General features: G+C 35.0%; 1 protein-coding gene across 1 annotated transcript in view; it reads left to right on the top strand.

Moving 5' to 3' along the window:
* LOC114463275 (receptor-type tyrosine-protein phosphatase gamma-like) overlaps window positions 1-22,126 on the top strand; it is a 303,535-nt gene that overhangs the window by 73,802 nt on the left and 207,607 nt on the right. Inside the window, exon 2 of the mRNA XM_028446736.1 lies at window positions 6,652-7,017. Coding sequence (XP_028302537.1) covers window positions 6,652-7,017 — 366 coding nt within the window. The remainder of the gene's footprint in view (window positions 1-6,651; window positions 7,018-22,126) is intronic.

Here is a 22,126-nt window from a genome sequence, read left to right as displayed (position 1 = left end):
GTTATCCTTTCTTTCTGACTGGTTGCTATGCAGCTGTCTATCAGTGACCTAGTAACTGTTGCTAAGAGAGGAAACTCATTTTATCGTCAGGGCTTAATTCTGTTTCCAGCTATTTTTTCTTCATATTCCATTTTCTCTGTCTGTTCCTCAGCATCATCTAAAACCTAAAACTCACTTATTTTGACCTGAGTTTAGCACCAGTCCCTATTTTTATAAACTTACATTTTTACCGTCTTTCCTCCTCGTTCACTCTCCTGCACCTTTTGTTTTTAGATTCTATTTTTTTATTTATTTTTTTCACACAGGTAACGTCCTAACCCCTTTTTATGACTAAGCTTCCACTTTATTAAAAACACCATATTTAGTCCCTGCATTTATTCTTGGAACTGCAGTAAATGATTAATTTAGAAATCAATTCATTCATACATTTAAAAAAAAAACTGCATCTTTTTGTTTTTATTCCTGGATGTACTGTATACTATATGGGGGCATTTTTTAAGCGTGCACGGTGGGCACACTAGTCATACTCAACCGTCCCATGATGCATTGGGAGCAAAAAGTAAAATGGTCCTGGGACCATCTTCAAGCAAAAAAAAATCAAACATCTCCTTTTCAAAATAAAAGCATCTCTTCGTGTCGTGAATTATTTATTTATTTTTTTTGTAACCCTTTTTAAATAGGGCTTTTATTTTGAAGTTAACAGGAAGTTTGGTCAGTAGCACAATGGAGGGTCTTTGAAAATCAGTTATTTCACGAGGACTATATGAAGAACTTTATATCATCAAACCTCTAGTATTATACAAGAGCTCATAAAACCCACTTCAGATACCCTTTAAACCTGACATTAAATTTGAAATAATGAACCCATTAAGATTAGCTGACTGTGAAATGTGTTTGCACCTGATATTTATCGTTAATTACGAGCTTTAACTCTTCATTAATGTAAAATATATCTGCAATTCATCTTTTTTCAAACACAAATGATTGAGTGTTTATATTATAAGATACATTTAGTTTGATAAAAAATACTCTTGAAAAGAACTCTTAGTAGATTTGGAGCTTGAAAGAATTGATCTTATTATAGATGTATTATATAGAGATGTTGACTTTATTGTTTATATAGATGTATTTATAAGGGCTTTTATATATTCAACTACAACATTCTTTGTGTTTTTATGTGTTAAATGTGATGGTTTTGACATGTCTGGAACAAATAGTTAATAAAATAAAATGAATGATCCCTAAACCTGATGGTTCCAGTGTCTATGTGCACACATGTAGAAAACAAAAAAGTCAAAGAAACCATTAATTTTTACCAACTAATTAAATTAGATATCTCCAAAATAATACACACATTTAATAAAACGCCACAATATTAGCGGTGCTCTTATTTCCCTCCATGCTTACTGTATATCACATGAAGGAAGTCATTTTAATGATGTTTCTCAAATCCTGCAACTTTTTTCAAATTATTCAACAAAATTTCCCCAAATTACATAAAAAATTGTCACAAAATCACATGAATTAAAGTATAGATCCTACAGGGAATCTGTCACTTATTGCTTTAATATTATCAGTGCCGTACATATTAAATTAAATGAAATTACTTATATTCCCACGTAAAATCAGTTTATATGATTTATATAGATTCATTAATTATGACTTTTATATATTTTATAACATTATTTTTTATGTATTCATTTTCTTTTTTTAATGTTTTCATTGTGTTACATGCAATAGTTTTGACATGTTTATAATAAATTAATTAAAATAAAATCAATGATAAAATGTCTAAATCTGATGCTTCTAATGTCTATAGTGTACACGTGCATGAAAGTAAAAAAAGGCAGAGAAACCATAAATCACTGTGTAAATGACCTCATAAAAACTAATCCAGTTTACCCATCCTAATCAATGATTAAAGTCATTTTTAATCTCAAATCGTTAAAAGAATTCTCCATGTTTCCCAGATCCTGCAAATTATTCCACAAAATTTCCCCAAATTACATAAAAATGACCACAAATACACATAAATTTAAAGTGTAGATTCTGCAGGGACTGAAATCTGTCACTTATTGCTTTGATATTATCAGTGCCGTACATATTTTATCATTTATTTATACGTAATTGTGCAAACCAGAGCACAATAATGATTCAATTACTCATTTTCCCGCCTAAATTCTGCATCCTACTTCAGATCAAACTCATTTATGATTGGCCTCAGAACTAAAATGAATCTCGTACATGATTTCTGGACTTTGTGGAGGTTGTTTTTGAAATGTTGTAGTTTACAGTCGCTCACCTGATGCTGTAGAACAACCAGGTAAAGCATGGGCTGTCAGGGCGTGATTAAAAGACAACTCTTAAAGGTTCTAGAATGTTCTAGAGAGGTCAGCAGCAGACGGGCTGGAGGTCTGAATATAAATTGATGAGAAGCTGGAGAGTGGAAGAAGAAGAAGAAGAAGACTGCTGAGGTTAGGGCGGGGCCTGTGCATAATTACATTTTACCTTCTGAGTGCTATTGGGAATCAATAATGTAATTCATAGAAGGCCTTGCATTGGCATTCACAGACATGAGCTATGCTTACATCCCACAGAATTAAAACAAGAGACCATGGGGGTGGGTCTTTATGGGGAGGTGGGGGTAAGGACTGCAGACGTCCGTCACAAACCTTTGTTCAACTCATACCTTCACCTTTCTCTGCATACGATACATTCTTATTTAGAAAAACAATTAAACTTTTATATTTAAAATATACAATATTTAACTAACGATACGATACAAAATACTCACGAGACCATGTAAAAATAAAAATTCACAATGAAGTGTAACAAATGTGTAACAAATCTGTTGATTAAAAAAAAAACAAAAAAAAAATGATTTCACTGCAAAAGTTACATTAATTGATGTGTTTTAAAAGAAAAAAGATTGTTTTTATTTTCATTTGCTAATTGTGAACTTTCACTTGAACTCAGTAACAAACAAATGTATCGGCATTCTAAGTTCGCAGCTATAGGCTCCGCCCACTTTTGGCTAGCTGGAAGATGAGAAAAACAACATAAAAAACACGAACAAAATGACTTTAAAAAGTCCAACATTACTCCAAAAATACACAAAAACACACAAAATGAGTTGAAAAACACAATTATATACTTCAAAAAAACTCCAAAAAAACCTAAAACAACAACAATAAACAATCACATTTTTGTGAGAGATGTAGTTATTACTATTAATATTTAAATAAATACTACTGCACGTGATTAACCATTTTTAAATGTTTATTTGCACTGAAACATTGTGACCAGTGTCTCAAAGTGCTGCAGATGTGTGTGTTGTGGTAGGGCTGCACGATTATAGCCAAAAATAATAATCCCAATTATTTTGATTAATATTGTAATCACAATTATAATCACAATTATTTATCATATTCGGGAAAAATCTGTTTGTATTGCACTACTTTTAAACAAACAATATATGTACAGTTTACAGTGCAAAATTAAGCTGTTATTATAATAACATAGTAATTAGAATTCAAGAATTTAAAATGTACCAAAGGCTAACTAACATAATAATACATTATTACAGAGTGCAGAGCTCACATTTTAAAGGTTAATATTGCCGACGATCAGGTTAATTTAATTTTGGCAACCAAAATTATGATCACGAATAAAATATGATTGATTGTGCAGCACTTGGTTGTGGTATGTTTATATATATATAAATATTACATATAAAATATAAATGTTTGAAATGCAAAGTGCCTTTTTTTAAAATGACAAACGTTACATTTAACAGACGTTACATTATACGATCATTTAAAGTAGTTTGTTTGTAGCTATAGTGAAATAGGAAGATAATAATTTTCTATGAAATGAAATAATTGCATATAGTAGGAGAAATAAAGTGTTGCATGTTCAAACGTAAACATTTCCTATGTTTTTACGTTGGTAACCCTTCAGACTATACAGTAAATATGAAGTAGCTACAGTTTCACAAAGGTTGGTGACCCCTGGTTTAGTCCTTGTCATGAATATGTTTATATTTCAGAAGCTGAAGTCTGACTTATCGCCTCGCGTTTCGTCAGATTTTGTCTATGACCACCTGATTACGAAGACAAATTGTGTGTAAATGTGTGATATTGTGTCAGATTATAATTACGTTTGATTGGTTTCAAAGAAAAATAATAATAAAATGACATCATGTCCACCAATGTTCCCCTCTAGTGTATTTTCCATCTATTTCCCGCGTTAATGAAATATAGAAGGTCTTTGGAGAACTAAAGTAAAAGAGTAACTTTTGCCTCATTGTCTAACAAACACCAGCCAAAAAAGAACAAAAAAATACACAATGATGGAGAACACATGTTGTAGCCTCAGTAGGAGTCAGTAGTCGTCTCTCTCCATCACAGATTCTACTGATTCATTTTTACAAATTAAGTTTTTAACCCTTTCCAACATGGACCAGTCTTCCATAATAACCAAATCCCAGGGGTGGACTGGCCATCTGCCATACCGGACAGTGTCCCGGTGGGACGTCGTCTCTAAGTGGTCCGGCCCACTACTTTATTTTTTTTTGACGAGTGAGTAGAAGCAGACATGTTAACAGATGGCCAATAATGGGCCAAAAGTGACAAGAAAAGAGTTAAAAGTGACAAAATTCAGCCAGAATCAGTCAAGAGTGGGCAAAAAATGGGCAAATAAAGATGAAGCAGGTGGTATTTAATGGCAAAGGGGAACTTTAATGAGCAAAATGTGGCAAACAATTGTGAAAAATGTAAAATGAAAGAAATGGCAAAAATTGGATAAAAATGTCAAATAAGGGGGAAAAAAGGATATTTATTGACATATTGTAGTTTTGAAAAGGGGCAAAAATGGGACAAAGGAAGTTGAAAAATGTCAAATGGGGTTAAAAAGTTTCCCCCATTTAAGGTTTTCTGGGGGATAATAACTAAAATGAATACATAAAGAGCCACATGTTGAGAACCATTGACTTAATAACAGCGGTGGACTGGTCTGGATAGAACATACCCCCCCCCCCCCCCCCCCCCCCCCCATCCCTCGAGAATGCTGAGCTCCATCACTCTTAGTTTTCAGGTTTTGATGAAACAGCAGATCTCAGGAATAAAAACCATGATATTGAATCCCTGCTAACAGGCGTCGCCATGGCAACCAGTAATAAGCCATGCTGATGAGGCTCTGGTGGTCTATTTGCATCAATTAAAAGCCCCCCCTCCCCCCATGCCTCCCTCTAGCCAGTGTAACTAATTAGTGTAGTTTGTGAGTGTGTTATTCTTCATGAGTACATGTGGGAGATCACATCACTGACTTTACCACAACAAACAACGTTTCTTTTAACCTTTTTAACCTCAGAGGTTTTCCATTAGAGTCCAATTTAAAGACGTGAAGCTACCACAGGTCGTTTCATGGGATGCATTACAAACTGCTAGCGTAGCAGCTATCATTAATATTGACTAAAAATCAGCCATACTTTGTACTTTGTTTATTGTGTTTAAACGCTGAGTCAGAGAATTTACTTTTATTACAGTAGGAGAGACAGAAATGTGATTGATCTGATCTGAGGGTCACATGATCAACGTTTTCATTGTCATATTGTTTGTTGGATTCATTTTGTCTATTTTTGTTGTAGTTTTTTTGTGTTTTTGGAGTCATCTTGTGTATTTTTGTTGTTATTTTGTATATCTATGTTGTCCTTTTGTCTATTTTATTGTATTTTTGTTGGGATTTTTTTCTTTTTTTGGAGAGGTTCTTTGTGTATTTATGTTGTATTGTTGTGTATTTATACACAATTTTTTGTGTTTTTGTTCTTTATTTATTTTGTTGTCATTCTGTGTGTTTTTTGTTGTTTTGTTGTCATTTAGTATAATTTTCTGTTATGTAAGATTTTTGCAGAATTTTGTGTATTTTTGCTGTTTTGTATATTTTATTGCAATTTTGTATGTTTTTGGAGTTGTTTTGGAGATTTGTTTAGTCATTTTTTGCTTTTTTGGAGAGGAAATTTGCATATTTATGTTGTATTTTTGTGTACTTTTATATCCTTGTTTTTGTTATTGTTGGTACATGTTGCTGTCATTCTGTGTGTTTTGTGTTTTTTTATTGTCATGTAGTATATTTTTCTATAGTGTTGGTTTATTTTTTTGCATCATTTTGCATGTTTTTGTTGTCTTTTTGTATATTTTATTGTTGTAAAGTTCTGTTACTTCACACCTACTCTGTGTGGCTGCTTGGTGCTGATTGGTTACTGTATACAATGATGATCGTCTATGTTTGCTATAACGCACTGCTGGTGACGTGAATACTAACCCTATTATTTTTTATTAAATAAAACCCAGTTATTTTCAGTTAATTGGTGTTTTCTGTGAGCCCAAAGGAGCAGATAATTCCACATGTAATGAAAAACTAATCAATGACAGAAAATTAGATCTGATAACGAGTCCAAATATGAAGAAGTGTCAGAAACGAAGGCAGTGATTTTTCACACTATATTAAATCTCTGTGCGTCTGTTTTCTCCTAACGTTGACCTTTGTGGTGACTTTGATCGTTATTGTGCAGCGAGGGAACCTGAGGACACACTCAGCAGGTTCTGATGTTTACTGTGACCTGATGGGAACCTGTGTTCTTCTTCCCCACAGCACTAATAACAGGAAGGGGTCTGAACCAGAACCAAGCCCCAGCACCGTGGAATCAACCCCCACCACTGATTAACCAAGCTCCAGTACTGAGGAACCAAGCCCCAGCACCGTGGAACCAAGCCTCACCACTGAGGAACCAAGCTCCAGTACTGAGGAACCAAGCTCCAGTACTGAGGAACCAAGCCCCAGCACCGTGGAACCAAGCTCCAGTACTGAGGAACCAAGCTCCAGTACTGTGGAACCAAGCTCCAGTACCGAGGAATCAAGCCCCAGCACCGTGGAACCAAGCTCCAGCACCATTTCAACGCCTTCTCAGGCCACGGAGAGCCACCCCCGCTGAGGAGGAGAGCTACTGGGCCTACTCAGGTATGTACGTACGCTAGCTGTGGTTAGCTTACACTGTTCATGTTTTTACTGATGTGCTACACGTGTAAAACCTGTCAACCTGCAGCCACTTTTCTCCCAAAATCACATACCCATAAAAAATAATATTTTCTAAGCTTCTACATGACCGACATGGCTAATTTTTATTCAGATTAAAGTAGGACCCTTAGTGGTTACAGATGATGTGACATTTTGGAAATATATGATACTAAGTGACAATAAATCATCTTTTAAATACAGAAATCTGTAGATTTACATCAAACATAAAGCTAATTCTCAATAGGGAAGGCTACAAAAGCAGAAATAATTGAACTAGATGTTGTCATTTTGCTTGAAATAAACACATTCATTTTTACTCAGGTTTCTGCTGTGCCATGCGTAATGCTATTTTTGGTTCCACTCTTTGGTGCCGTTACGCATGGGTGTTATTCAGCAATGCTTTGACCAATCAGAATGATTGACACAGTGTTGTGAAGCTTAGAACCTGTAGAAATTGATGACATCAAACACTATGGGAGTGGCTTTAGCCCTGGCCAATCAGAGCTGGGTAAAGAGGGACGGCCATTTTGCACACGAGCGCTTTGTGCCTCATTGGACGGATTTCTCGACTAAGAAGTGCTCAGATGTGTGTAATGGTGGTGTTTATCTGACGATACGATTTGTATTTATCAAAATATCTAGTTTTATGCACATTGGAGCAACTTTTGATCAGAAACAACAAAGATAAGACACCGTTTGTCATCATTGCTGACTTCTGTCGCTGTGTATTTTCTGACTTTGTGGCGTTGTTTTGGTACGTAACATACCCGACCTGTATATCAGTGGATTCAGCTCAGCCTGTAGTTTCACGTAGACTCTTGTTTTAGAGATCTGTGTTTATTTTGTGACTCACAGCAGTAGAAAAATGCTGAGTTGTTGACTTTTCCCTCTTTGAACATAATGGCCTGGTGTGTGTGGTGTGAATGTGGGTTAGCTACAGCTTTAGCTTCTATAGTTTCTGAGAATTACAGACAGTTATAGAATGTGTGATTTTATTCACTCTTTACAACATTTAGACCCGTGAGCGTCACAGAAACTGGAGCTGCCCCCGCCGGCGGGTCCGTTGGGGCTGAAGAGATCAAGTGAACGTATTAGCTTCTTGTACTCCTTTAGAGATTGGACTCAAAGCCACGTAAAGAGTCCGTGAGCCGCCATCTTGAATGGCCCACAAAGGATGAGTCTGTTTTGTTTCAATGTGTTTGTAAGAATGAGACTCAAAAAACTGTTTATTCCATGTTTTAACGTCTTTGAGAGAATAGTTGATGTTGATTTAATCTGGGTTTGTATCAGTCGTAGACGCAACAGCAGGAACTTTGAAAGAAAATCCCAATTATTTAAGATGTTTTTGTGATTATTGGTGAGAATGTAGATTTTATGTTGCTTTACATTTTCAAAATCTATTGACTGGGTGTGGCTAATTAGTAATGATGGTATTTTGAGATGCATCTTAAATATGTATGTTAATATCTAGTATTCTTAGCTCTAAGTGGAGTTTTAAGTCCCTTTGTTTTTCTTTAACTTAACATTGTGAATGAAAAGTGTTTGAGGTGAATTTCTGATGCAAAGATTAGCAACTTTTATCACTGTATCTGATGTGAGGGTCACATGATCAACATGTCAGCATTAGAATAGACACCAATCTTTTTTTGGAGGGTTATTTCTATAGTGTTGTGTTTTTAGTCTTTTTTCAGTGTTTTGTGTCTGTTTTTGGAGTCTAAGTGATTTTTTTTGTGTTTTTGGAGTAATTTAATGCATTTTTTGTGTAAATTTCAGTAATTTTAATGGGTTTTTTTTCCTTTTGTCTGTTTTTTTAGTCATTTTTTGCATTTTTATCATAATTTTGTCTATTTGTCTTTTATTGTGTGCCTTTTTGTTGTAATTGTTTGTATTATTGAAGTCATTTTTAGGTTTTGTTTTTGTTGTTTGGCTTATTAATTAATTTCATGCATTTGTATTGTCATTTTGTGTGTTTTTGGAAGGTCCTTTTTAAATGTTTTTTTGTTGTGTGTTTTTGGAGCGATTTTGTGCATTTGTCTTTTATTTTGTCATTTTGTTATTGTTGATTCTCTCCTTTATTTAATGAATGTTAGAGTTTTAACCCGTCCAGATGTTTGCTTCATTTCCATTAACACGACTCTGATGCTCACTTTGAAATTTTGTCTTTGCTGAATTCCTGCTCTGTGATTGGCTGATGAGCTTTATTTGATAATTTTTCATCAGCTTTGAGCAGCTTAGCGTGTGGCTAATTGATGGAGGTACTTTGACTGTAAATGACAGTGTGTTGTTTACACTTAGTGTCTGTGAATGTGATAATGAACTCCCACACAGTTAGAGGACACAGAAAAAGCTGCTCCCAATCAACCTTGTCCCTCCAATAGTGCCCCAGTCATCACATAAAGGCCCCGTTTCTTTCCGTGTGTTTTTGTGCAACTTGATTAAATTAATGGCAGCGAGCGATGGAGGCGTCCGTGCGAGGTGTTGAGGGTGATGTATTACAGGATATACTCTGTGTGATTGTGTCAGCAGCGCCGTGTCTAACGTGCGATCACACCAACTAACTTTGTGCGGATCAGAACAAAAGCAGCAGCCGTCATTTCGTTTTGAGACAGTCCTTGAAAAGAAAGAGAAAAGTGTTGAGGACGATGATTCTCTGGAGTGTTCGTCAGGTAATCTGGGTTTGAAGTCAATGACACTCTTTAAATAGCCTCGTTCTTGTGACGTGCTATATTTAAACATGGTCTTCAGCAGCTTTCACTTGATTTTTTTTTTTTTTATCTGAGCAGCGATAAAACACGTGGGTATTTTTGTAAAAGCCATAAGAAGAGAAGAGAGACGGTAAAAATGTCTTTCTGCTTCGTCGCTAACCTCATTTCAGGCTCTGACCCCAAGGCGAGGAAACATTGGCAGCTAATTCAGCAGCCTACAGGATGTAGTTTTATCTGGTGGGTTGCTGATGCTTTTTTGCATGAGAAAACATCATTATGATTATTTTTCTCTTTTGTGTTGTGGTGCCATGGGACGGAAAATAGCCTAAAACAACAACGTGCATCAACACGGGGAAATTCAGATGCTTTGTTTCTTTCTTTTTTCCTCTTAAAGGATCCTCCACTGTTTTTACAAATGTGTCCTAAAACCTTTAACATGTCCTTATTAGTAGTTCGTATTAAAACACATTATTAAACACCATTTTCATGCTTATTAACTTTTAAAAATAGGACTACTTTACAGTTTTAGAGCCTGTGTTCCTCCATCTTGTAATCATGTGATTGATGATGTCACACGGCCCCACTGCCTGTAAACATCCATTGTTTTCTATTGGAGTGAACTAGGGATCGACCGATATGGGTTTTTAGGGCCGATACCCTTTTTTTTCCCCATCATCCTTAGCCAATGACTGATACAGACTGCTGATTTTCTTGAGCCGATATTTGGAGCCGATACTACTTTTGTTCAATTTACATCATAAAAATGACACCAAGATGATAACAAATGGTACAAATTTCATTTTTTAAAAAAGGAACATTTATTAAAATTAACAAAGGTGATGTTGAACTACACTAAGTAATAAATAAAGTGAGACATCTCATGAAATATTATAAAAGAGAACTGTTCGTCCTTGTCCTGAAAATAGCTTTGACAAAAGTTGGCCTGATTGAAGATATATTTTATTAACAGGATTATAAATAAATATAATTATAGTATTAAACACAAAAAGAAACCATGAATAATAGTCCATTCCAACACAACCCAGAACATAAATTAACTGAGGGAAATAATGTGATGTCAGATGTGCATTAAGCAACAAACTGTTCAAGTTTCTGTTCTACATTATAGTTTTAAAAAAACTCTCCTTCTTAGCGCAGCGCTGAGTGAGAAGCAGAGAGAGAGGGAAAGACACACACACACACACACACACACACACACAGAACAACACTCAGTTAAACAGTTGAAAGTCTAAAACCTGCCGTTGGGATTGAAGAGCTTCCTTCACGCTCTGCACGCGGGGGGAGGGGCTCTGCTAGCGAGGGGAGGGGCTCTGCGGCCTCTGTCTGCAGCAACACAGAACAGCCGCTCTGTTAATAAAGTGGATCAGCGAACGCAGCAGCGTGCCGATTTTTGCGTGTTTTACGCGTATCGGCATAGGCCGATGAATCGATTGATCACTAGAGTGATCAGCATTCAGTCTGATTTCTCCTCAGTGTGAGATACACCGCTGTTGTGTTCATGGTTCAAATCAAATCAAATCAAATCAAAATTAGTAGTAAAAAAACTACAATAAAATACATCTAAATACTTCATCACGAGTAGTTTGGAGTGATCTCAACATTCTTAACACATCTGAAACAAAGTAAATCATGTGATATTAAGTGATACATATTTATATATAAAACTCAAAGTTCAGAACACTACCAGTGAAATATGTTTGCGCATGTCTGCACCAAGTACTTCTGATGTATACTTGATATTTCTATGATTGTGTGACGTCCACACTCAGATACAGGTAATAGTTATGCTGGCCTTTTAAAGTTATTTAAAGTTATTTAAAGTGCAATAGTGCCCCAGTCATCGTCACATAAAGGCTCGTCGCCACACGCCTTTCTTCCCGTGTTTTTGTTGTTTGTCGTCTTTTTCTGTGTTTCTAGTGTTTGTCTGTTTTTGGAGTCTTGTTTTTAGTTGTTTATTTAGTGTTGTGTGTTTTTGGAGTAATTATGTGCATTTTATTGGCATTTTAAAGTTATGAGTGATTAGTCCCTTTTTAACATGTGGACCTTACGTAGGCAAGGAGAATGTATCTGTATAGTGTATTTCATACACAGGGAAATTCAATGTGCTTTACATGATTAAAAAGTGCAACAGAAAAAAAATTACAGTCTAGAAAAATGATAAAAACATTAAATCAACAATAAAATGAGTAAAAATCTCTCTCTCAGTCGTAGTCAGTAGAGAAAAAGAAAAGTCTTTAACTTAGATTTAAAAATATTCCCATTGCTGACTTCAGCTCTGCAGCAGTTTGTTCCACTTCTTCTTTGCAGCATAACAACTAAAAGCTCTGGGCTCCACTATCTGACCTGTATCCAACAACGTAAAACATTCATGTGCATCAACACGGGGAAATTGAGGTTTTTTCTTTTTTTCTCTCTTAATATAAGGAACACATTCACGTGCATGCTCTTAGTTCACGTGCGCGCTGGTAATTGATGATGTCGTGTGTGTGAAAGTTGATCCTTGGATGAATTTCAGCTCCATTTGTTTTCATCACAGCGTTATGGATGTTCATGCTAGCGCTAACTCTCCGTTTCCAGCAGAGCCTTTATGAGCACTTGGCACCGTGATGATGAACGACCTGCTTACTTGCAATAACTCGCCGTGTATGTACGACGTGCACTCTCGTGCGCTCTCACGGCACCGCTGTCGTCGTTCCCTTTGACAGGAGCACAATGACTTCAGCTGCCAGGTTCCCACAGGCCGAGGAAGAACAGCTCTACTTTGACTCACATTCTCAGCCTGTTTGTGAGCTGCTAAACAGGGTTCAATTACAATTACATCTTCAATTATCAATGTTCAATTACATCGTTCACAACTCAGTTATAATCAGGGTGACTGGCAGTTTTTCCAATTACAAATATAACTAGGAAAGACCTGTATTTGCAAGGTAAATGAAAATGTAATTGACAATTGAAAATTGAAAAAAAAGGCGGAAATAAACAATCTGTATCTGGATTTGTTGATGAGTTTGTTCTTTTTACTAATGAAATTGAAAGTAATGATACAGGAAAAACAGAAGTCTGACCTTGACCTTAAATATGACCTTGAGCGAAGGTCAAGGTCACACATTAAAAGGAAATGTTCAATGGTACCAGTCGGAGCACTGGATCTCAATTTGTGGCCAAGTTATAGAGAAAAAGTATTTATTTTGTTTTGATTGAGCTTTGTCGTACTGAGAACGTAGAGGTCTCACTTTGTTCACTTTTCTGAGGAGTTCTTGACCTAAAATATGACCTTGAGAGAAGGTCAAGGTCACACATTGAAAGGAAATGTTGTTCAATGGTACCAGTGGCCAAGATATAAGGAAAATGTATTTATTTATTTATTATTTTGTGACATGATGAACTTTGACCCCTACCCATCTTTTTACTGGTAGGTCGTGCAGCTTTAGTCAAATGGATAAAATACTCCACTTGAGATGAGCTTTTCATAAATGTAAGCTTCAAACTTCCACGATAAATATTCATAGAAATATGGAAAATTTTGGTTTTTGACCTTTGACGCGACCTTGACCTTCACATTTTGGCTCCAAAAACGTCGACTGCACATCCTTGACATTGTCCCTATGAGATGACATACGTGTCATTAGTGCTGCATTAATAGTCTAGGAGGAGTTACAGGACAAAGGAGTTATGGAAAAGTTGTGGAAGAAAAATAATCAGAACTGTGACGAGAACAATGTATTTGGCAATTTTCAATTAACTTTTCCCACTATCTGTCACTTCTTTTCAGGACAAGTTTATAAATTATAAAAATATATAAATCTATTAGTGCAATAATACACAAAATTATGATTAAAATGCACAAAAAACAGAAATGCACAAAATTACAATTTAAATGCATATAATTACTCCAAAAACTCACAACACGACAAAAATCTCTTAAAAAGACTCGAAAAACAGACAAAGTGACTGTAATATTGCCAAAAAATTACAATACCATTTTGCAAATTGACTCCAAAAACACACAACACGAAAAAACTCTCTAGAAATAGACAATAACACTGCAATAATACATAAAACTACAGAAATACACAAAATTAGTCCAAAACTACACAAAGCCTTTGTTGTTTCCTGTATTAATGCACTCATTGGTCAGTGCTCAGCGTTTCCTTTGCACAAATCCCACAATGCTTTGTTCAGAATGCAGTACATGCATTTTTCTGTCACACACTATTCTTTAAAATTTGTCACACTTTGAAATTAAAGTTTGTCCACCTGACAACTGCAAAATAATCAAAGTCTCACTGTGATGACAGCGTTAATGGAAAAGTCTGCTGTGGTATAATGTAGCTTATTTCTAATTATATTTAGTAACCTAATGCTGATGCATTCATTTCTTTTACTTGAACGGATAAAAACTCCTCATCTTTTCCGCTACTTCACTGCATCCAGTCCTTCAGGTGAATATATTCATTTTTATAAATTCTATGTTCAGCTTTTCACTTTTCATAATCATTGAAATGCAGCCAAAGTCTGGTTCATATATTCACTGGTTCCTGGCTCACTAGCTTTTAAATGTGACTGCATGTATTACACACACACACACACACACACACACACAGATATATCGCTATGAACTTGGTATGAACTCGTGTCGCGTGCCAATCAAATTAAAAACTGTGTATTAAAGTGGATGTGATCACAGATCAGAGACAACTAGGACCACGTCTGTTCTAATGGTCCAGGATTATGAATCACAACCATGAACAAACACTTTATCAATAGTGTTACAGGACACCATGTGTTCCCCTCAGTGCTCCAATGATCAATCAGAGGAAGTGATGTCACGGTTCTGTTCTCAGAAACCAGAGATGATGGAGTCGTCTTCATTAAACGCTTCTGATCAGAGGAGACGAGACATTTAAAGTAGATTTAAATATCTATTACGTTTACAGCATTTACAGCAGGGGTCGCCAACCTTTGTAAAACCACAAGTTACTGAATAACATCCAGTTTGATACACAGAAATATGACTAAAAATGACCTAGTTTCACTTTGAGTTGAGGGAAAGATAATATAGACTTTGCATTTACTTGTTAATAATAATAATAATAATAATAATAATAATAATAATAATAATAATAATAATAATAATAATAATAATAATAATAATAATAATCTACCTCTAACTGTTTTAATTGTAGCAACATTTGTTTCACAAACTACAATTAACTATAACGCACAAATTAAAAAGCAGCTCTATGTGACACGGCTCTATATTGAGAGTATTTCATTTGCAATAGTACACATGTGTGAACAACAAAAATAATGAACTAATTTATATTTATATCTCGGACGAATCAGAGCGGTCGAATTCCTGAGTCTACATCTCTAAAAGCTGAGTCAGCATCTCTTACAAAACCAAGTTTTTCTTTGCTACTGGTTCTAATCGTGTTTGTCCTAAGAACCGTGTGTGGGAGGAGCCTATTTTGTGTATCCACAAGGAGGTGAGTCTGATTAAAGAGCAGAGCAAGGTGTGTGCGTGCGTGTGCGTGTGCGCGTTAAGCTACATTTACACATATCGACAGGTGCTCAGTCTGTAGCGTATTTTAAAAAACGCAGTCCTACGACTTATTTCTATCGGCCGTTGCTGAACCTGTCATTATGCAACGTTGTGTTCAGGTACTGCTCAGGAAATGAGCTTCTCTTCCACTCCCTCACAGTCACTAGGATGCGTTTAGGTACCGACACATGGAACTGTTTGATTTTACGTAAATCGGTACCAGGAAGTACCATTGGAATTTGGTCTGTACCTAAAAAAGTACCAAATTTGGAACCCATCCCTAATTGGTAGACATTAAAAATGTTTACTAGTTAGGTGTATATGCTAATAAGGGGGCGGGGAAAGCAAATTTTGGCTTTGAAAAACATAACAACCAATCAGTGAGCTGGATTTGGTTCTAATCTTTCGAATTTTCACGAGTAATATTTTTAAGTCCACTATTACTACTAGGGATGTAACGATTCACTCAACTCCCGATACGATTCGATTCACGATACTGGGTTCACGATACGATTATCTCACAATTTATTTTATAAAATGGGACTGTAAACAAATGATGACTGAAAAATATTCCTTTATTTTTTTGGGGAAAAAACTAGAAAATACTATACTATTTTCCTTTTATTTTTCATTGTCAAAAGAATCCCTTGATAAACTATTCAAAACAATGCAATTTAACTAAAAATAAATCTTGAATGAAATAAATAAAGGAATAATACAAATGAAGAAGAAGCCTATTAATTTATTTTCTGGTTCTATAGTAAACAATGCAAAACTGCATAATAGTTCCTTTTCTTTTTAAAAATGCAACTGAAAATGTATTTTGTGCCTTAACAATTGGACTTTAAAAAAAAAAAAAAGTCTGCACTGTATTTACATCAGATATTTGTTTGGACCAGCAGAGGGCGCTGGTAACCCAGTGGTCGGTTGGCATGCAGATATCTTGCAGTGAAGAAGAGATGCTATGCTAGCAGACAGAGCTAATAGAAAAACGTGACTTTTACAGATATTCACATAATATTACAGATATTCTTTCGGTGCTAAAGGGGTAAGGAATCATTTATGAACATGTTTAAGAGTAGAAGGCTGCCAGAAAGAAAGTAGTAGCAGATTTCGCCCGCCGCCAACACTTCTGGATAGATAAAAAAAGTACTGCGATTCAATTTTCACAGTATCGATGTGAACCGTGATACCTATGAATCGATTTTTAACTGCCTTACGATTAATCGTTACATCCCTAATTACTACTAATAACACTAAATCAATAATATAGTTGCTGATTTTGTTTTACTTGTACGTTCTACTCAAAAAGCTGAGCTAGAAAAACATTTTTTTGTTTTTAGTTGTTCTACTAGTAAATGTCACCATTTCTCACAACATGTGATTGTTTGTTGTTGTTTTGTGTTTTTTTTTAGTCCTTTTGTGTGTCTTGGATACATCTTATTGTGTTTTTCAACTCATTTTGTGTGTTTTTGTAGTTAATTGTTGTATTTCTGGAGTAATTTTAAATGTTTTAATGTAATTTTGGATGTTTTTATTCATTATTTTAGTTGTCTTGCAGCCACTTGTGGGCGGAGCTTAGCTGCTACCTCAGAATGTTACTGACTTTCAGTGAACATTCACAACCTAAAAAGATGAAAAAATTAGATTTTTTATGTATAGACATCAGTTAATGTATGAGCAGCTTAAAGAACATGAAGTTTCTGGTTGAATGATTGATGAATTATCGTAAAAAGGTTGTAATTGTAGCGTTATTAGTGGGTGCGATGGAGGCTTTTAAAGCTTTTCTTTTTCTGTGACGAACACTGGGAGAATTTTGAAAGTGAAGCTTTTCTCCAAATCCTGCTTTTGTTCCTTTAACAAAGTTAAATCTCCCAACGACACAATGAAGACCTGGTTCTCACAGGGACGTCCGTTCTGACAGTAATCTGTGATAATGTCCTCTTCAGAGGGCTGGCACGCACTCAGCCTGAAGGCAACCACGCCATCTGGATGGATGGATGGATGGATGGATGGATGGATGGATGGATGGATGGATGGATGGATGGATGGATGGATGGATGGATGGATGATCTGATCATCACAACAAATGTCTGCAAACCATATTTTAGGATAATCTAATGCACAAAGGGGGAAAAGCTGAAATCTAAGGAGAATAAAGAGAATGAAGCCCTTGAGGTGCAGATATCTGTGATTAGATTAAACATGGAACCAAAAGATAAGGTTTATGATGAAACCACTGTGAATAAAGTTCAGTTATCTGGATTAAATTATGGTTTTTATTCAACAACCACATCTTAATGTGCTTTTACAACATATTGATATGTCAGGGCCTCTGATTTTCTGTGATCACAGATAACAGATATAAAAAACAAACAGGGTTTACGTTTCTTTTAACTCCTCCCTTTATTTAAAATCAGGCACATGTGTGTTTTGTGACAATATCACACATTCACACTACTTTTCATCAGAAAACAGGAAAAGTCTAAAAAGTAAGAAAAACTAAATCCTCAAAATCTCATGCTACATTTTTCATGTATTTTTCCTGTAAAATTGAGATTTTTGGAGTCATATTGCGTATTTTTTGTTTTAAATTGAGTAATTATTGTGATTTCTGTTGATGTTGATTAACAATTTGTTCATTTTTGCAGTAGTTTTTTTGTGTTTTATTGTATTTTCTGGGTTTTTCTTGTCTTTTTGTGTATTTTTGTTGTCATTTTCTGTTTTTTTGTATATTTTCTTGAGTCATTTTGTGTTATTTGAGTCATTTTGTCTGTAACTGAAGGAGTTTTGGTGTATTTTGTTTGTTTTTCTTGTCTTTTTGTGTATTTTTGTTGTCATTTTCTGTTTTTTTGTATATTTTCTTGAGTCGTTTTGTGTTATTTTGAGTCATTGTGTGTATTGCTGTTGACGTTTTCATTTTTGTTGGAGTTTTGTGTGTTTTATTGTATTTTCTGTGTTTTTCTTGTCTTTTTGTGTACTTTTGTTGTCATTTTCTGTAATTTTGTTTATTACTTTGAGTCATTTTGTGTATTATTGTTGACGTGTTGTTTCTAGTCTTTTACTGTATTTTCCTGCAATGTTGTAATTATTTGTATTTTTCAAAATGTATTCTTTTGTTTTGCATCATTTTGTACATTTCCTTGTGGGGGCTGCATGACATTAGAGTGAGGGCCGCATGTTTGATCTTAACCCAGTAATACGGGAAACTGAAAGTTTGTTTGCTTCTATTAATTATTTTCCAAACTGAAGGAAATAATCAGATGAAGTTCAGTTTTTGGCTGTAGTTCCTGTAGTTGCTGCTTGAACAGAATCTTTGAGTATTTTCTCTCCAAGTATCACCCAGGGCTCGTCTTTAACTGAACCACATCAAACTGTAGATCCTGCTTTAATAAACAACTCGATCTGGCATCAATAAATCACTAAAGCCTTTAATCATCTCACCAGCAGAATAAATCTTTTAACTTTATTTACTTTATTTTTCCTTGGCTCAACATCTCTGTATGTGACAGTTTAAATCATCACCTTCAATGCAGCATTAGTGTTGTTTAGCGCAGGGGTTCTCAACCTTGGGGCCATTTGGTCGGGGGTCGCCAGATGTCTTCAAGGAACTAAGAATATTTTCTGAACAATTTGAGCTCATTTTTGCTTATTCTTTATACTTTTTCTACAACTTTACCAAACTTTCCATATTTCAACCTATTTTCATCACTTTTTCTTGCCATATTTTTGCTCCTTTTAATGTATTTTTGCTAAATTTCTCCCATTTCTGACACTTTTACATCACATTTTAATGACTTTTCTTCACATTTTTTCCACATTCCAGACATGTTCAGCACTTATAAACCCGTTCTACCACTTTTACACCTAATGTCACATATGTTGACCATTATTGTCACTTTTCACCAGATTTTATGATTATTTTTTTTACCAATTTAACCACATTCACCATTTGTCATGTCCATTATTTGCCAGTTTAAACTAAATGTTTCTACTTTTAAAATTTAAAATTTTCAGTTTTTGGAGTCTTTTTGAGTTTTTTTTAAATTTTTTTTATTTCATGTTTGTGAATTTATTTATTTTTTGCATTTTTATTAACATTTTGTGTATTATTGTAGTCATTTTGTCTTTTTTATGGAAGGTTACTGACCTCTTATATTAGCTTTCTGATAGCATCTCTTATGATAACGGGTCAGTTTGACCCAAACATTAAATCAGCTGTAAAATACACAAAAATACTATCATCTAATTTTTAGCACTTATAAAGCCTTTCCACCACTTTTCCACCTAATGTCACATATGTTGAGCCATTATTGTCACTTTTAACCTCTTTTCACCAGTTTTCATGATTATTTTTGCCAAAGTGAATTGTTCCTTTTCACATTTCCACATTTCTGCCACTTTTAAGCCGACGTTGACACTTTAGACACTCACTCTAATTTCCAACTTTTAAGTATTTTATCACTTTTAATACATTTTATTTGTGATTAAAACAAGGATTTCCATCTTTAAGATGACTTTAATAATAATAAACTTCCTCAGGTGAATAAATAAATGTGGCTGTCACAGATTCATAGAACAATCCATTCAGAACGACAATAGAATGTGTTTAGCTGCAACTCTTCAAAGCTTAAAAATAAAAATCTAAAGTGGAAAGCTCATAAAAAATCTATATATTCACATCAGTGAGTGATTTAAAGATAAAACAGTTTATGTATTATTTTTCTTCTTATTTGTCGCTGCCTGAGGAGCCAGAACTCAACTTGGTTTTTCCTCCACTTTGATTTTCTCTTATTTTTCCCTTCTTAGCAGACAGACTGGGATTTATGAACACCAGCAGCACACATTCATTTCCTCTGACTAAAGTAGGTCGTGCCGTCTACATTAGTGCTTGATTTCTTTTTTTATCCAGGCTGTGTGAGTGAGTCACTGTACAGTAAAGCAAACGTACACAACTTTTTCCACCTTTTCTCTCATTTTTATTCATCGCTGGCACCATAGTGACAGACCTACACCTGCTATAGACGGAAGCATTGGTTAGAAAAAGAGGATTTTAAAGTATATTCATGTACGTTTCATATCAGAGATAAACTACAGGGTGAAAACCATCAATAGCAGTGTTTTCATTACAGTTTTGTTGCAAAATAAAAATGATATTTCTAAAGTTTACGACAACGTATAATTGTGTTTCCATTGAAGGTTGGTTTGTTGCTTCGTAAATCTACGACTAAACTCAACTTTTATCAGCAGGGGCCACAAAAATGTGATTTTGTTTGTTGTCCTTTTGTGTGTCTTAGAAACACTTTGTTTGTTTGAACTCATTTTGTGTTGTTGTTGTTAATTATTGTATTTTTCTGTATATTTTTGGATGTTTTAATGTAATGTTATTGTGTGTTTGTTGTTAATTGTTGTGTATTTCTCTGTGGTTTGGTGTATTTTTTATTTGTTATTTAGCTGCTACATTACCATGTTGAACGTGTTTCCTTCATTAATTTTTCCTACTTTTTTAAGTGTCATTGTACACACATCTTTTGTCTATTTTTTGTTTATATGATACATTTACAAGTTGAAATCTGGTATCCATGGTAACGATGACAAAGAATTGAGCATCATTATCAGTTTACCTCTTTCCAGTGTAAAATGTACCAACTTATAGTATAGCAGTAGTATGGGGGCGTGGTCTGTTAGTAGTCCTCTGTAGAATACTGTCTGGAACAAATCTGCATTATTAACATATTTTTTGTATGGTTTAGTTGTTTAATGCACAATGCTCATGATGATAATGATCATGGATGTTTAAATCTGTGTAAAGCAGAAATAAATTAGTGTTATAGGTTTGATGTGTCAGCAGAAAGGTCTGAATATGTGCATCTCTCCTGGGTAGAGTCAGAACTGCGCCCACTAGAGGCGAAACACACAATCACCGTGCAAAAAAATTGCTCATTTCATAGAAATTGTGACACCAGTGGACACGTTTTATTCCCCCGAGTCTCAATATGTGGTTTGTTTTCAGCTAGGGGCCGAATTGCGTCTGCTGGAGGCCGAGGAAGTTTGGTGTGCTTCAGCAGCAGGGTCGTGTTAATGCTAATGATGGCTCCGTTATGTAACGTGGCTATGATTTCTGACCCGCCCATTAAATCCTAAACATTTACTTGCGTTTACTTTTTGCTCCTCTTAATGTGTTTTTGCTACATTTCTCCCATTTCTGACACTTCTACATCACATTTTAATAACTTTTCTACACATTTTTTCCACTTTCCAGACATGTTCAGCACTTATAAACCATTTCTACTACTTTTACACCTAATGTCACATATATTGACCTATTATTGTCACTTTTAACCTCTTTTCATCATATTTCATGATTATTTTTTGCCAGTTTGAGTAATTTGAGTAATTTTTATGTATTTTCTGTTGTTGTTTTGCTTGTTTGTTAATGCTGGGGTTTGTGGAGTCATTGTTTGTGTTTTTCTTGTTTTTTTGTCTACATTTGCTGTCATTTTCTGTAATTTTGCAAATTTTTTGAGATATTTTCTCTAGCTTTGTGTATTTTTTGTGTCTTTTACTGTATTTTCCTGCAATGTTGTAATTTTATTGTATCTTTAATGCTTTTTTGTGTACTTTCTGTTATTTTGTATATGTTTACTTTGAGTGCTGCATGTACAGTAGCTCCTGTAGCTATTGCTGCTCCTGCAGGTGGATGAATGGATGAATTAGCTGAAGCCGCTGCTGCCGTTTGTGAAACTGATGATGGTTTATTTAGAGCGGGCAGCGTGCGCTG

The sequence above is a fragment of the Gouania willdenowi genome, chromosome 5 (assembly GCF_900634775.1).
Source record: "Gouania willdenowi chromosome 5, fGouWil2.1, whole genome shotgun sequence".
In the NCBI taxonomy this organism is placed as follows: Eukaryota; Metazoa; Chordata; class Actinopteri; order Blenniiformes; family Gobiesocidae; genus Gouania; species Gouania willdenowi.
Note: the sequence above shows the minus strand (reverse complement) of the source record. Positions and strands in the feature narration are given on the sequence as shown.